Source organism: Candoia aspera, chromosome 1, assembly GCF_035149785.1.
Source record: "Candoia aspera isolate rCanAsp1 chromosome 1, rCanAsp1.hap2, whole genome shotgun sequence".
NCBI classification, from domain to species: domain Eukaryota; kingdom Metazoa; phylum Chordata; class Lepidosauria; order Squamata; family Boidae; genus Candoia; species Candoia aspera.
In genome coordinates, this window is record NC_086153.1 from 153,856,980 (window position 1) to 153,873,843 (window position 16,864).

The following is a 16,864-nucleotide window of genomic DNA, read 5'->3' on the forward strand; positions in this document are numbered from 1 at the left end:
GGTGCAATCTCTGTCCTAGCCTAGCCTTGTTGGCCCAAGTCACATTTTGGTTTACATTGGCCTAGATTAGTTATTGATCCTTGCTATATGCATAGTGTAGAATTAATTAAATCCAGTTCATACTTACTTGAATACTAGAAATATTGTATCATTGGCAGGAATGTATCTTTACAAGTGAGTCATTGTGACATCAGATTTCTAGGTTTCTGTGTTAATAGGAATTATTCACTGAAAGAATAGAATGCTTTGATGTGTTTATCAAAAGCCTGCTTTCTGCTTTCTTCCAATGAATTAACAGATGGCTGCTGCAGTACCTCTCTTCTTCTTCTGATCTGAGATAAAGTATTCATGAAAAGTTGACGGCAACTCGTTACCCCAACTGATATGGAAACTTTAAATAGCATTAAATATTCTGTGATCATTTCAAAATGTGCTTTATTATAGCATGTGCCTTGAAAAAAACCCTAGTACATTATATTTGACAAGTGCAGGCAAAAGTATTCCAGTTCAGAACACCCTTACTCCTTTCTAACTTTACCCCATCTTTTCATTTCTCCCTCACAATAGCTAGGCAATATTCTGTGCCCAAGGGAGCATACTAAATCCTCATTGGCTTCGGCCAGTCCAGTAATGCATTTCTTTTTCTAAATCTGTTTTACTGTTCTGCAAACTTTAAAGTCTCCCCACCCTCGTGATTCTTCTCGTCAATATGGAACTACCAAGCAGAAAACCACACCCCCACCAACACTGGCAGGGCAAGCTACTGTATATAAACAGGGAGCAAACCCCTCACTCCCTCGCACTGATGATGTTACCTAGTCAGGTAATGAAATGTCTGCAAGCAAACCACCAAGCCCAGAGAATACCAAGGACTCCACAGGTTAGAACTAGCTTTTGAAGAACTGAGGTCAATATTGGTAAGTGCTGGTAGGGTCTTTCATAATAGTATCAGATCTGATCTGAAATCTCATGTGCCAGATTGATGAGAGAGGGACAGGACAGAACATCATGGGCAAAAGGAAAGTAATATTTGCAGATTCAATGGGTTGTTTATTTAGTTGTGAATTAAATCAACTGCTTCAGTTAAGCCAACTATAATGGTGTACGGAAGAAACCCCCATAGGCAATGCAATATAGCAATAACATATAATAGGAGAAACACAATGTATTATCACAGTAAACAAATGCAGTCAGTGTAAGAACTTGCCTATTCTAAAACACCATCAGACTCATAAGTAGGAATTCAAAGATATCTGATTTATTAAAGAACAGTATGCAGGATCACAGAGAAAGCTGAGAATGATGAAAGCGCGCCAAATTCAAACTAAAAACCCTCGGTGCAAATGAAATCCCTCCCCCCGTAGAATCTTCTCAAGTCCACAATCCCAGGTGCTCCTAACGGCTTCTGATGGTCTGCGGGAAAAGGCCTTGAGCAGAGAAAATAACCCAAACACATTCCATTGTACTGATTTCACATACAGAGCTTGGTACAAGGTCTCACAGCAGCTCCCTCCCAAACAGAAATGCACGTCAGCGCCATGGCATGTGAAACATTACAATGTATAAACTACATTGAATCAGTGAACATGACACATGTAGACTGACCAGTGCTTTGTTACTTATTTAAAAAAACTCATTCCACCATTACAAAGATTTGCAGAAGATTTGGGGATTTTTTAAAAAATGTATATTTTTATTTTATAAACTCAGCAAGCATAATTGTCAAGGCATTGAAATGCTTCTTTGAGTACTCTCAGTACTTTTTACACTTGAAGTACACTTAAGGTATTTGAAGGATATTTTGTTCTTCAGTTAATGGTTCTTTTCGTGGCTGCTAAATTTATATTTTTTGGTTCTCAAATGATCTGACCCTGGGCTTTCTTATATATAATATCCATTTATGAATCTTGGTCCTCCCAGAGAGAACCCAGCATTATTTATACTTTTGTCCTTGACTTTTATTGTCATTACAAATTCTCTTTCATATGAAATTGTCATCCTTGCATTTGAAAAGAAATGAAGTATCTGAAGGAACCAAATCCAATCTTGGAAACAGGACTTTCCTGTCATTATCTTGAGTTGCTATATTTTTGGATGTGTCCTTGAAAAGTGAGGCACGTTAAAGATGCCAGGACTAGGCTTCTTTGCAGTTCTCCATCTACTTGTGGAAGTTTAATGCACTTTCCCAATAACTAGGGAAGTGCCTTCCAGTTGGAGAGTCTCATTATCTGATGCTCAAAGTCTGTTCATTGTTGCAGTCCTCTTCTTATAGTTTCCTTGCTACCAACATAGGAGGGGTTTGCCATTGAATTAATTTGGGTTTCGTTTTCAATTTTAATGGGTTGTTGTCTTCACTTCCATAGAGCCCCAACTGCCCTCATACCTGGTGTAAATTACTTTTAGCTTCCACTTCCTCTTTCAGTCTTACCATCAACAGTAACCCTACCAGGTATTCTTGTTCATGCTGGTGGTATCCTCAGGGGTTTTTGGAGCTACTGAACCCTCCCACTATATCAACTTGGTAATTCTCAAAGGGTTACCAAGATTACAAACCCAACTCAATGCCACCTGTTCATTCATTCATTCATTCATTCATTTTGTATAGATGCCCATCTCACATTTATGACTCCGGGTGGCTCACATAATTAAAAGCAACCAAATAACAACCAGTAAACAACATACAGAAATCAATAACAAACACAATAACCCCCTAAAGTCAATTATATATGTTTAATACTTACAGTCATGTTCCATTCATTGTATATTTCTTAAAAATAATAAAATTGTTTTTTTTAATTGGGTGGAATTAAATTAATTTTTAAAATTGAGTTAATACAGAGCTAATCATTGGTTTTCAATTCTGTGACATGCTTCATTTGCTTACCTGTTCCTTCTGAGACAATTTTATCACATGAACAATCAACTGTCTTCCTTATAATGGCCTAGTTCTATTGCCTTTTATTCCCTGTTGATTGATAGAAGAACCTTAAGTATTTTATAATTGTTAAGTGTATGTCACTGCTATTGCTGGGGGGAGGGTATTTGTTCTAGAGGGGAGGCCTGTGCCTTAGTTTTACAGGTAGTCCTTGGCTTATGTCCATTGGTTCAGCGACCATTCAAAATTACAGTGGCACTGAATAAAATGGACGTACAACCGGTCCTCAAAGGTTGGGCCATTGCAGCAGCCTTGTGGTCACGTGATTGTGATCATGATCCAGGCGCTCAGGTGCCCGGCTTGCAGTTTTGACATCATAGGGAGCTGTGGTCACGTGATCACCATTTGCAACCTTCCCTGCCGGCTTCCCACAAGCAACCTCAATGGGGAAGGTCGCAAGTCACTCCGGTAAGTTACTTCCACTTTTTCTCCTGCCCACAGCATCCCCCCCAACACACAGCCTCCACCAGTCCTCCCAGGCCCTCCCCTGATTTGTGTGTGGCCTGTGCTGGCCCTCCCCAGCCTCCTGCAACTCACATGCAACCTGTACCAGCCCTCCCCTGGCCTCCCCCACCCCCTTGCACCCCCACACTCCTTACCTGGGATCCTGGCTCTTCCTGTGTAATGACACGCACGTCTTAGGGTTACAATGGCAACAGGGACTGACCAGGATTGCTGTTGCTAAGCAATGCAGTCATATGACATCGCACTTTACAACCGCATCGCTTAATGACAGCACTCCCAGTCCCAATTACTATCATAACCTGAAGACTACCTGCATGGATGTTCTACTGTGATTGTGATGGCATGGGAGAATGACCTTGAGGAATGAGGGGAAGAGATGTTGCCTAGGAAGCAATCAGTCAAGGGAGGGAGGAGTCCCCAATGGCTTAATGGTCAGAGAAAGAAACTTAGGAAGGCCCTGCCATTAAAAGTGTTGGCAGGAGATTTGTACCTTCAGACTTGCAAGATTCTTTTAATGTAGCCTTATAATAAAGTAGAATTAACTCATCTGTTTCCTGTCTGGTTTACCTGGGAAAGCTGACAGTGGTCCATATATTGTGTGAAAGTTCAGCAAACTTTTATGCATGTATGAAGTAATATGGGAGGGTTGTTAAATAACCCAGTAGTTGCTTTACTGTTTTTGTTCACGTATTGATCAGATGTATAACAGAGAAATAGGTCATTAATCTGTATATTATCCTTTAAGATATACAGTAGGGGGAAAAAAGAGAATATGTCCTAAACATATTTATTAGGAAATAACTCATTGAACTCCTGAACAAAAAGTTACAATATTACTTAGATCTTTTAACTGATATCCCTTAGATACACTATGCTTATGAATATGAAATCTAGTACGTCACAGTACCAGACACCTTATATTATGCTGTGTCTAACATGCTTGTGAATTAAGTGTCTAGTATTGTATCAGGTTTGAGGCATAATGAAAGCATACTGTTTTGCACTGATCTAATTCCTGAGGGAGTATTTAGTTTGGCTGAGCACAAGCCATTATATTCTGAACTCTTTATGCTTCCCGTAGCCTTTGGCAAATTATACATAGCTTTTTGGCCTTACTATTCCTCTTTTTCATTTTATATTTGTTAAAGTTCTGTAATGATGTCCGTAACACTATTAGATCATTTTGTTAAACAGAAAAGTTCCACAGTCATAAAGGATACCAATTACATCTTGCAACATTAATAACCCTAGTCCATCCTGAATCTTGGACTCTTGATCATTATAGTCTTCCCGGTTTGCTTAGTTTAGCATAGTTAAACAGTGAAAATTCAATCCCCATAAACCCCAGTGAGCATAACCAATAGCCATGCTGGCTATAGGAGTTGAAATCCAGCCCATGGAGGGCCCTGAGGAACCTGATTTGGAAGGTGGCATAATTAGAGGAAATGTGTCCATTACCCTTGTTTTGTTAGAGGTTTTTTTTTTTAATCATAGAGGTTAAAATATAAAGCAGGTAAGCTGAACAGTACCTAAGAGTTGTTTTGAATTCAGATTGTAAGGATGAGAAAATTATCCTGTTTACTGCTGACTGATTATTGCAGTCTTAAAATAATAAAACATGTACTAGAGCAAAACAGTCTGGGAGACTGAATTAATGGAAGACTGGCCATCTCATCCATTGCAGGAATAGATGATTCAAACCCGGCTTTTATTTTTATTACAATGGTATATTAATGTAATATTTCTTAGATTTATTTACATTGTGAAGAGTTTAAAAATGTGTGTGACAAACCACCAATAAATAGTATATATAAAAGGCTTGTCATCCAAATTTTGTACTTTCTTTCCATAACTGAATTTATGGGTCGTACATAAATTTTTGTGAGAAATCAGAGGTTGCAAAAAAGTCAAATTACATCCATTGTCGTTGTGAAATCAACTGTGTTTTGACACCTGTCTTTAGGAGATTTCCAAAGTGTGTCATTTCGAACGATAATAGCAATCCCTGACAATTTACAATTCCTGCAAACTTTTGAACTAGTATTATCTCACTCACTCATCAGAATAAAAATTAAATTCTTCCAACAGCAAACGCCACTAAGTTACTGAAATGAAACTTTTTCCCAAGAACTTGACCTTAGCCTTAAACTTTGTAAGTAGAATAGTGGTCGATACTTCGAAATTAGAAAGGAAATGTCTTTTTGATACTCCCTCATGGATAAAAACTTTCAGTCAAAGCACAGTCAACCTACCAAAATCTGTATGTTTATGGAACTTTGGAGATGGGGAATTTCTTCCGTAGTGAGTTACTCCAACCAACTCACTGTACAGTTGACACAGGACTTGATTTAAAGTCATTGCACCAGGGATGTTTACTTTGGGACCTCGAGATTACTTCAACTCGTGTGAATGAATCAGTAGTAAGTGCTGTTGCTTCTGATGGAAATAGAATATGGGCTGTGGCAATTGTTGAGAGGAGGTCACAGTTAAGTATGAGGCCATGAGCAATAACTGAGACAAGAAAGATCAAGTGGCCTTACACTGTTGGAGGCTCAGGAAAGTAATCGAGGCATGAGGTCTGCAAAGACTAAAACAAAGAATAGCTGTCAAATGGCCAGTTGGGGTCATATGAATCACTGTGCCTATCCCACAAATATAAAGCTCCTACAGTAGAATATCAACCTGCAATGTTTTTAATGTCCTCCTTTCATTCTGTTACTGTTCAGTGATAGCCAAAGTTTACTAGCAAACTGCCTCATCAGCCCTGGCTGAAAGTGAATGCTCTTCCTAGTTTAGATATCCTTTAGAACAACTGGGTTTTGTTCCCAGTGTAATCTACAAGCCTCTGTTTTGAATATTGTTCCAAATACAAATAATCAGACTAATGAATCACATGTATCTTATAAGGTGATGAAAGGCAAACCCAATCTATTTTAACTGAATGAAATAGCTTCATAGGGCAGCTTACAATACTGGATGAAAGTTTTTTAACAGAAGAATTTATTAGTACACTCAGTATTTGCTTATTTATTGTTGAATTTGCAAATATTCAAACTGGCTTGTAGTAATAAATACAAAATGTAAAACAAAAGAATAACCTCTGTGCAATTAAAATGAAAACAAAAAATTAAATGCAATAGCATTAAATAAAGATGGCATTAATTAGGCTAATTATTTTATTGCTGAAGTTTATTCAAGACACTGTACTGATGACTTGAGTTTAGATTTTTAATAAACATCATGGTTCTTTTGACAGCTAAGTGGGCAGATGTGCCAATATTATATCCTAGGGTTTTGTCAATTATACTGTATATAAAACCTATGAAAAGTAGGGACTATAATATCTAGGCTTGTTGATGGTGTATAATTTAATTGTCAATTTCTTTTTATTTCTCTGACATCTCCAAATACTATCCCAAGTGTGGAAACTTTGCAGTCTTGGTAGATTTCCATATTGCGCCGCAGGACCGTATGTGGTTCTCTGATCATCAGAGAGAGGTAAAGCCCAATCATTCCTACTTTTAAAAACACAGAAAGAAATTGATGTCTAAACATTCATGATTTTGTAGATCAACTTCAACTGTTACTGCAGAACTCATTTTTATTGTTGCAAGGAAGAAGCATACATTTGTTTGTTTGTTCTTTACTTCCACTTGTCCCTTCCCCCTGATCTGTATATGTTACAGTGGCCCATAGCATAGAGAGACAGAGAAAGAAAAATTGATCTTTAAATTTGGTCTATGGGAAAATAAGGGTATTTTATTTAGAAAACAAATTATATTCTGTCTTTCCACTAAAAAAAAATTACTAAGCAACTTATTTGTCAGTGATAATATACTTAATTCCATTGATTTTTGGTGTAGGATTGCAATGTTTTTTAATTTGCAAGCCATAGGTGTTCTAAGAGTATATTATTATATGCAATAAATAAATATATCACTCATTGATTTCTCAGTTTTATATTTGCACTCACCTTGAGACAAATTATCTCCCAGGAAGTCTGCCTTCTGCTGAAAGATGCAGTTGAGTCAAGAGTAAAACAGTACTTGAGAGCACGTAAATTACATGGCCGGTGCAAACAAACAGAATATGGAGAAGCTAATGTTTTGTCTTTAAGAGGTAGGAGCTCTTTATTAAAAATAAATAAATTGTTTTTATTTACAGTGGCATTTACTTAATCTTTGATTATTACTGCACAGTTTTCTGTCAAATAGGTAGAACCAAATTCAGTGAGAAATGTTCATGCTTTTAATATGTGGATCATGATTTAATCATAGGATCAGGTTTCTTATTAACTCAGATTTTCACTTATAGCTCAAGATTTTAAAAAGGCCGGTACAGACTGAATGGACACCTTAGCTACCTAAAAAAGGAAATGAGAAATAAATTATCTTTGATCAGTTGGTGACCATTAATAACTTAACTGGTTGATGGATGGCAGAATACCAGATCCCAAGTAGTTAGCCTTTGCCTCGTATACCCCTTGTCTCAAACTATAAACTTCCCGAGGACTCAGGCTGCTCCAGAACACATGAAAACTGTAGCCATAAAAGATAATTAAACCATTTGGCTGCTTAAAAAATACAAGAGTGAATGGTAGAACATATGGGAAGGTGAACTTAACCCATAAAGTGCCAGTGGCCTACTATTAACCAATATCTTTGTTATTCCTGCTTACAGAGCTCATATCTTTCAGCTTAGTTCTTCCCCAACTGCTGGGTTATTGTGTCCATAGACCCTGCCTATTCCCATGCAAACCTGCCTAATCTTTAAGACCAGCTTAAGGTCTTCCTAGGGACAGGTTCAAGTCTCCCTAAGAAGGAAAGTTTGGCTGGCAAGTGTGAAAGGCAGAGCCTTTTTGGTCATAGCCTCCCACATGTGGGACTGTCTCTCAGAAGAGAGATAGTTTGTGTTTTTAGCTGCCCCCTAAATATATATTTCATTTCCAACTGCTTTTAGCTGAAAGGTTGCTTTCATTGTCTGCCTTTAAAAACAGTCAAGTAAATTTGGATGGAATTAGTTGCTTTTATGCATTTTCTCCTTTGCATTACAGAAACACATTCCTGTTGACACTTTCCAAAGTGACTTGTTTATATCTTCTGTGCTGCCTTGAGAGAATATTGTATTCTGAATACAAGAATTCCCCTAAAGAAATGAAAATGCCACACAGAATAAAAGGAGATCAGGGGATATTTTGGTTTGATTGCATGGGCAGAAAAGGTCCATGCTGAGTTTCTGTAGTTAGAATGGAGGAGGAAGTTTGAGAGAATAGACAAGCTACCACTTGCTCCTCCTTTGTGCCACCTATCCTATGAAAGAACGGGATGTAAATCTTTCTCCCCAATCTAGATGCTAGAAAGATGTGCTAAAACAATGTGTTGTTTATATCCAGGGAAAGAGAGCTGAGCAGCTGTGAGCAAGCTGTGTCTTTCTGCTCAGATGTTGGGAAGTAACACAGTGAAAATATACTGGCAACACAAACACATATGTTATTCAGAAAATAAGTCCCAGTTAGATCAGTGTTAACTAACAATCAAGTTATAACAGACTGCACCCTGTGTGTTTGTGTGTGTGTACGAGGATAGGGTTATACTTGCAGATACTTGCATTTATTGTTATATTATTTAACCTAGTTGAAAACAAGACTTCAAGATTGTACAGAGCAGTTAAAAGTTAACCATATATTTTAATCTTTGCATATTAGTCTTTCTCCTGTGTTGTGGTCAGATGTAATCTTTGAAAGGAAGCTCCTCTGCATTTCTCACTAGGGCATTAAAATTGTCTAGGCCTTTAAAGTGAAGCGTGTCTAAACATTTTCCAGCATCAGGACTTAAAAAGCAAAAGAAATGGCCTAGCATGATAACTAGGGAAGGATTTTTTTAATTAAAAATAATTACAAAAGTGGCGGAATTGGAAGTATAATTTCCTTACCTTTAAACTTCTGATTTGATGTTTAATAACACAAACTGTCCCCTTTTCCCTAAATAAAAATTAACTGCAAAGAAAAGAAAGAAGTAGAATAAGGTTTCTGTCAGCCCCACTAAGTAAACCTGGAAATCAACTTCACAGGAAAGCTAAAACTGCTTTTATGAAGATTGACTATAATAACAGCATCTTGCAAGACTAACTGTGCTGTAACCTCCTCCTCCCTCTCATAGTTCAGTGAATCAAGGAGGCATTTTCCTGAACCATTTTTGAATGTAATCTTGTTGTGGATTTTAAAAAAATGTTTCAGCTCCTTTTGCTTAGGCAACAGAGCCTGCATATCTCTGACTAGGTCATCTTCCTTAATGCTCTATAGTTTCATCTTAGATTTCTGGAGGCTGTCTAGTAATTTGTTGGTAAAAAATATGCTTGAAGATCATTGCAAGACAGGAAAGCCAATTTATATAATTTTTATAATTCAATTTATATGGCTGCCCATCTCTCCATAATGATTCTAGGTGGCTAACAACAGATAAAAAGCAAGAACCACAAAATAAAAGAAAATAAATAAATAAATAAAGATATAGAGCAATAAATAAATAAAGATAAAACTAGGCAATGCCAGTTAACTATTGAATGGGCTCTAAATGACAATCTAATCCCATACCCAGGCAGACAACCTTGTCGTCAGGGCCTTGTGAAAGTCCCATAGGGTCAGGGCCAATCTAGCCTCTGTGGGGATGATGTCCCAAAGTGCAGGCACCATGACACAAAAGACTAGTTTTATGTGTTTGGCAAGATGGCATTCCTTAATTGAAGGGACCCATAGCATGCCTCTCCTGCTGGATCTAATGGTTCGGGTAGAAGTGATTGGAGAGATGTGGCCCCACAAATTATTCAGCCCTGTACCATGAAGGGCTTCATAGACAGCTGTGCTCAGTTTCTTTTGGTCATATGTAAGGGTCCATCCCCCTTCATAGATCATTTTCTTGTAATGGTAGAAGGACTTGTACTGATGAGGAGTGGGAATGTACTGTTCTTAGAAAGGCTATCCAAGACAGGCAGTGTCAGCCTTGCATGCTGCAAAGATATCTGTCTCATTGTACAATGTCAGAACCCTAAACCAAGATATACTTAATGTCATCAGAATATAAATGTCCAGACTGAAATTGATATTCTGGGAATCAGTGAGCTGCAGTGGAGTGAAGTTCGCATCAGAGGAGTATCAGATTGTATAGTGGACAAGAAAATCACCGAAGGAATGGAGAGACAATAATTTTTAATAAAACGGTAATCAGAATCAGGCCTAGAGTATGACCCCAAAAATGAAAGAATGGTTTCACTTTGAATCCAAGACAAGCAATCAATATTATGGTAATCCAAGTCTGGGTTCCAACCACGGGTGTGAAAGAAGCAGAGGTTGACCAGTTCTGTGGTGACTTATAATTCCTTGTAAATGCAGACCCCCAAAAAGACATCTTACCAGTTAAGGGAGACTAGAATGCTACAGCTGGAAATAAAGCCACACAAATAATGGGATAATGTGCATAAAACGAAGCAGAAGATCTACTTCCACCAAGACAGTTCAGTGATTGTCACACATCCTTCCAACAAGCTAAAACCTGAATCTACAAATGGATGTCACCTGAAAGAACAACAGCAAAATCAACTACTAGACCACATCTGGAAAGCAGAGATGGAGAAGGTCTGTTCAGCAAACAGAAGTGAGGTAGGCTCCTGACTGCAGCTCGCAAACTCCTTGCAGAATTACAGCTAAAGAAAATGAATAGAATCATCAAACCAACAAGATAGGATTTTAGCAATATTCCATGATTATACAGTTAAGAAAATAATAGATTTAATGGATTAGACTTGATAGAGTGCTTCAAGAACTCTGATACCATTAAAGATGAAGTCATCAAATATATCCAAAAATGTAAAAAAGCAAAAGAAAATGAAATGGCTGTGCTGATATGCTTAAATAGCCAAAGAAAAGGGGAAAGCAAACGGTAAAATAATCAGTAGAAAATTTGCCCAACTAAATACTGACTTCCAGAGAAGAACAGGCAGGAGCCATGTCTAAATAAGCAATGCAAAGGAATTGAGAATAACAATCAAAAGGGAAGGACATCAGATTCATTTGAGAGAATTACAGAAATCAGGGGAAACTTTTATACAACCCTAGAAGAGAAAGACACTAAGGGTCTACTGGAGACTACAGTTCACCCCCAGAAAGTAGGAAAAGGGCTGTGCTAACATTTCTCTGAAGGGCTCAGTGTCTTGCCAGCAGTCCCCTGGCTTAGCCTTCGCCTCTTCTGCCTGCCCTCAGGGCCCACAGAATTTGGAGGGAGTGGCTGCCTCTGCTGAATTGCTTCATGCTATTGGCAGCCGCTTCATATTCAGAAGGATATGAGTGCTCTGTAATACTAATTTCACAGCGATAAAATGTCTCTGAATACTTTACAACTTAGTAACTTTAAACTCAGCTGACTGAATTGATTGGTGAATACTGTGCCCTGAAGCTTCTCTGTTTCTTCTGACTCTCCCTAAACCTGTTCTTGTTCAAAGTATTTTTGCTGCCTGTGTTTATCCCTCTTATGTTTCCAGTTAAAGGTCCTGACTGATGATGGGTAACACATGGGAGGAGGAATCCTCTGATAAAGGTGACTTAGGAGTTTCTGTAATCAAGGGTTCCCCAACCTGGTGTCCTCCAGATATCTTGGACTACCACTCCCATACTTAATAAGACCATAACCTTGCTGGCTGGGGATGATGATGGGGGCACCATATTGAGGAAGACTTGTCTGAGCAATCCTACAGGCCACAGTTACTATTCAGTACATGAAGCTATCCTTGATCATAATAAACTTCACTCTCTTTTTTTGGTATATATGGCACAATTCTAAATGGGATTCCTTGAGTGTTCGGCAAGTTCTGAAATTTTTACAAGGGCTAGCAGACTAAATTTAGATGAAAGCTCTTTTCTGTAGCTTCAAGCTTGGTGTTGAAATATTGAGTGAAAAAGGATAATTAGGGGATTAGATGTAATTTAAAGCATGAAAATGTCAAATATTGACTAGCAACACTAAAATATTAATGCTTGTGTGGCCTATACATTTTATGGTTTAAAGAAGGAGATAGATTAGATAGTCACATATATCATTTAGTTCTTTCAATATGTTTTCTTTAAAAAAAGCATTTACTTTATTTATTGAGAGTTTTTCAGTCCCTGCAGCACATAAAAAGAATAAATTTCAAAGAATAATGGAGCAAAGAATAGGGTATACAGAATCTGAAATAGCTGGATTGTAAGGAGGAAAGGGTTCAGTGTTTTGGAAAAGATCATGGAAAAAAAACAGTCTGAAACAGGGGAGTGTCAGGTACAAAAACATTTTGAGATCACTGCCGGCCTCCTTAGGCCTGTCTTGTGGTTTTGGAGAAGATTTTGCTGAACTCAGAACAGAATAATTCAGGTGCCAGATTTTGCTGGGAAGTGAACACCTGCCAGGCTACTCCAGATAACTCAGCAGCTGAAAGGCATTTTCCCAGGCTCCCAGGTGAATGGTCTTTAATAGCCGTGGGAGACAGCTTTCCGTTGTTATGTGCTATACCACAGACAACTGGCAACCTCACAGATGATCGAGTCATCCTGATATTACTTCAGCAAACATGTGTTGCTAGGGAACTTATGGAGAAGGCCACTCATCAGGGTGGGCAGACTTCAGAAACTGCTTTAAAAAATTAGGAGTTAAGAGGGCCACCAGCTGGAGGCTGGTGAAAAAGATACACATTTAGAACTGAATTCCTGGTCTAGGAATTTATTAAGTGCCAGAACTGAATGGAGTTTTGGTACAAAAACTGCTGGTGGTTATTTGCCCCTATCCCTTTACTGGAAAGGGCATTCAGAAATCCTTTTAAAAATTATTTAATTTTATTTGAACATTGGATGATCAAACATTAAAAATTTTAAAAACCTCAAAAGCTATACAGATATTTTTTTTAAAAATCCTTGACTATATGTTGCAGATCAGCCAGAAATCAACCAGCAAAACTAGAACTACTTTCTATCTATCCCTGCTATATCTTTTTCATAGTAAAACAACCACTTGCAACTGTAAACTTAATCACATTGTAATGGTTGTGCCCTATTTTTCAAAAGCTCTTGTTGACTTTAAATTTTTAATAAAAAGTTGTTATTGAATGCCTATCTTTTTGAGCCTAATTTTCTTAATTTTGATAAAATACCATAGTTTAAAATGGTGGAAGAAATTTCAGAGGCTGCTGCTGCTGCTGCTTTTGTAGTAATTCTGTGTTACCGTCTTTGGTCTGTATAAAAGCTAACGTGGAACAGTGGAAGTGGTTGAAGGGTTGGAGTTAGATGGAGGAGATCCAAGTTCCAGTCCCTACTTGACCATGGAGATGATTGTGGGCCAGTTACTCTGATCCTAATCTACCTCAGGGTGATGACTGCATGGATAAAATTAGCAGAAATCAGCCACCTAAAGTGCCTGAAAAAAATGTAGGATATACATGCAGTAATAAAATAAATTAGCAAGTCATTGTTGCGTTTCTAAAGTTTTGAGGGTCTCAAGAATATATATATATATATATATATGTATATCTATATATTTATTTATATATAATATAAATATATATAATTATATACTTTATAAATATATAAATATTTATAAATCATTTATATATTTTAATATATAAAGTTCTTTGTTGTGATTTGAACTATTGTGGCAGGCAAGGTTGAATCAATGCTGTGTAAGTCCTGGACTAAGCAACTCTGGTGGAACCCTTATTATTCCAGCACTGAAATTTTCCATTGGTTTTGCATATGTGTATATACACAGTTTAAAGAAATAAGTTATAGTTTGTTAAGCCAGGGGTCGCTTAATTGAAACAAATGGTGATTGGATGTAGTAGTTTATGCCACAATAAACCAATCTTTCAGATGCCCAAAGACACTTGATTTTATTTGCTGTTAATACAGGTGGTCCTCATTTAGCAACTGCCCTGGTTAGTGATCATTCACAGTTACAACAGTGATGAAAAAGTAACTTTGCAATCAGTCCTTGTATTATGACCTTCGCAGGTCTATAAAGCAAAGGAAAGCTGAAGTAAGATTGTAAAATCATGATGTTGCACTTAGCGACCACTTTGCTTAACAACCGAGTGGCCAGTCCCAATTGCGGCTAGTAAACCAGGACTACTTGTATAGCTCTTCCTCTGGAATTGGAAGTTTTGTCATTGTCAATCTGGATTTGTGTCTTTTCAGTTATGGCACAAAACACACTAAAGACGTAGGGTGAGGCTGTTGATCAGCACTATCTAATTTTCTGATTTAACCACAGGGATGTGAACAGACTGATGAAGGTCTTTGTCTGCAGTTGTCATTCCTGAGGCTTTTTTCCAAATGAAATTTGTATCATCTGAATGAACTCCAACTCTCACCCCGTCACCAGCTCCAGGGTGTAGATTATCTACTTTCCTCTCAAGTCTACATGTTAATATGAGGAGTTAGTTTTAGAAGCTATCCCCATTTCTGTGGGTACTTTTAACCCTTCTCAAGTAACAATGGAATCTTCCATTTTTCACATGGTTTCAATAAAAATGTTTTCAGTGACAGACATTTACATGATGCTCTGAGATATGCCAATTAATTACAACAGGAGATATGTAAAAATAATATCATTTAGAGTTAGGGAAAAATATATTTATTTATCATCTAAACTTGTGAGATTGTTGTTATGCTTCTTTTAGGCACATAACTGTGTACATTGCAAGCTATATTTTCACATTAATGGAGTCATTCCTTCCATAATATGAATGACCAGGAACATTTTAGTTCAAATGTGCTTCAGAAAACCATTGCAATTATATTTCAAAATTTGGGGACATACAAACGTTTGCTTGTCCCTTCTTCCTGCAAATATTATACTACCCTTGTGGAAGAAGACCTATAAGTCTTTATGTGTGGATATTTTCTTTCACTCCAATTAAGAAAGTAAACTGATAGGCACACTTTTTCTTCCCCCTCCATGTTCTTTCCCTTACCTGGTCATCTTACCTGATGAAGAACTATTGGACATTCAAAACTTCCAGATGTTTTTTAAAGCTTCTATTGGCCTCACAAAGATATTAAGTTCATGAACCTGGTTCATAATGATATGACCTTTATGATCTTGATTTTATTCTGCCAGTGTTGCTTGTTCCGTTGTGCTGTCCCATAATTCCAAATATTCAGGAGCACAGCATACTGGAGTTGATAGCCAGGAAAACAATAGACATAAAATCCAAGGTTTTCTGGAGACAGAGTTTTGTTAGGCAAGAAACTTAAATAGTAATGTAATGGCAATTATCTAGGTCAGGAGAAGGAGAAGGAAGGAAATTACTGTTTGGTACTGACATGTGAAGAAAGGAATTGCCATGAGAATTGGAAAGCTGTGTTGGACAGAAAGCTAGTGAGAATTCTCCTTTCATCCTTCATATTTGTCCAAACCAGGGGATGGATGCAGAGATACTTAAGAGACATTTTTGGCTCCTGTAAGACTTTACCAGATTTAGCCTACTGGGACTGGATTTGTAAAACAGAGCAAAGCTACAGTTCCAAGTCAGGCTGTGTTTGATTATTATAGGAAGGCCATGGAGTTAAAGTTTCTTTTATAATAAAGGATTTTGAAATTCCATAGCTATGTATGGAATCTATAAACAGTATTTTGATCATTTCAGGGTTCCAGTAGGAAATCTTAAAGTGTGTTTCATCCTAGCTTGATTCTTTCCAGACTAGCTGGACTTGTCCAAAGAAAATGCAGCCTTTTTCAGCCAAAGTGTTCAAAAGAGTGGCAAAAGAGTGCTTTTCACAGTAAAACAAAGGAATTAAATGCTAAAGAGCATAGCATATCTTTAATTGAGTTATTCCTGGCACTGATGTTCATCAAATCTTAAGATTCTTTTACGCAGGACATCAGAAGTACCAAAAAAAGGTTGATCATTGCATTTCTGGTATTCCAGTGTAATACAGAATAAAGTTAAGTGTCACCTTTCAACAGTGTAATGTGAACAAGTGTTTTAAAAACTCAGTGACTTTTCTCAAAGATGGCCCAGGTGCTTTGGTATGGCCTTATAAAAAGAAGAAATTAATAACTGCATAATAGTAATTTTAAATGCTTACGAAAAACATAAAAGCACACCAAAGAAGCACAACATTTTGTTCATAGAATTAACTGTTGGTAAAAAAAACATATTTCATGAATACAGAGGCAGCCATGGGAAAGCATTCCTTTTTGCAATACCTGTCTGAACTGAATTCTCAAAGTGGCTGATTTTTTTTTCTTAGTCCAACAACGAGCATGTTTGGAAATGGTTTAACACAATTTTATGTTACTGTGTTTTCACAGAAATGGCCTCCAAATTTTCTGCCCCATCCCCTTTTTTCCTTTTACAGAGTGTGTTAACTCCATATATCCTTTAATCTAAAGGAGATTCATATACAGAATTATTTTTGACAGGAAAAGATTTGCTAAATTGCTC

General features: G+C 37.3%; 1 protein-coding gene across 3 annotated transcripts in view; it reads left to right on the forward strand.

The window, feature by feature from the left end:
* The window catches only part of SLX4IP (SLX4 interacting protein), a 109,179-nt gene that overhangs the window by 61,967 nt on the left and 30,348 nt on the right, over nucleotides 1-16,864 (forward strand). For all 3 annotated transcript variants that reach the window (XM_063316217.1, XM_063316225.1, XM_063316208.1), the window contains exons 4-5: nucleotides 6,821-6,898; nucleotides 7,396-7,519. In XM_063316217.1, the coding sequence (XP_063172287.1) occupies nucleotides 6,821-6,898; nucleotides 7,396-7,519 (202 nt within the window). The remainder of the gene's footprint in view (nucleotides 1-6,820; nucleotides 6,899-7,395; nucleotides 7,520-16,864) is intronic.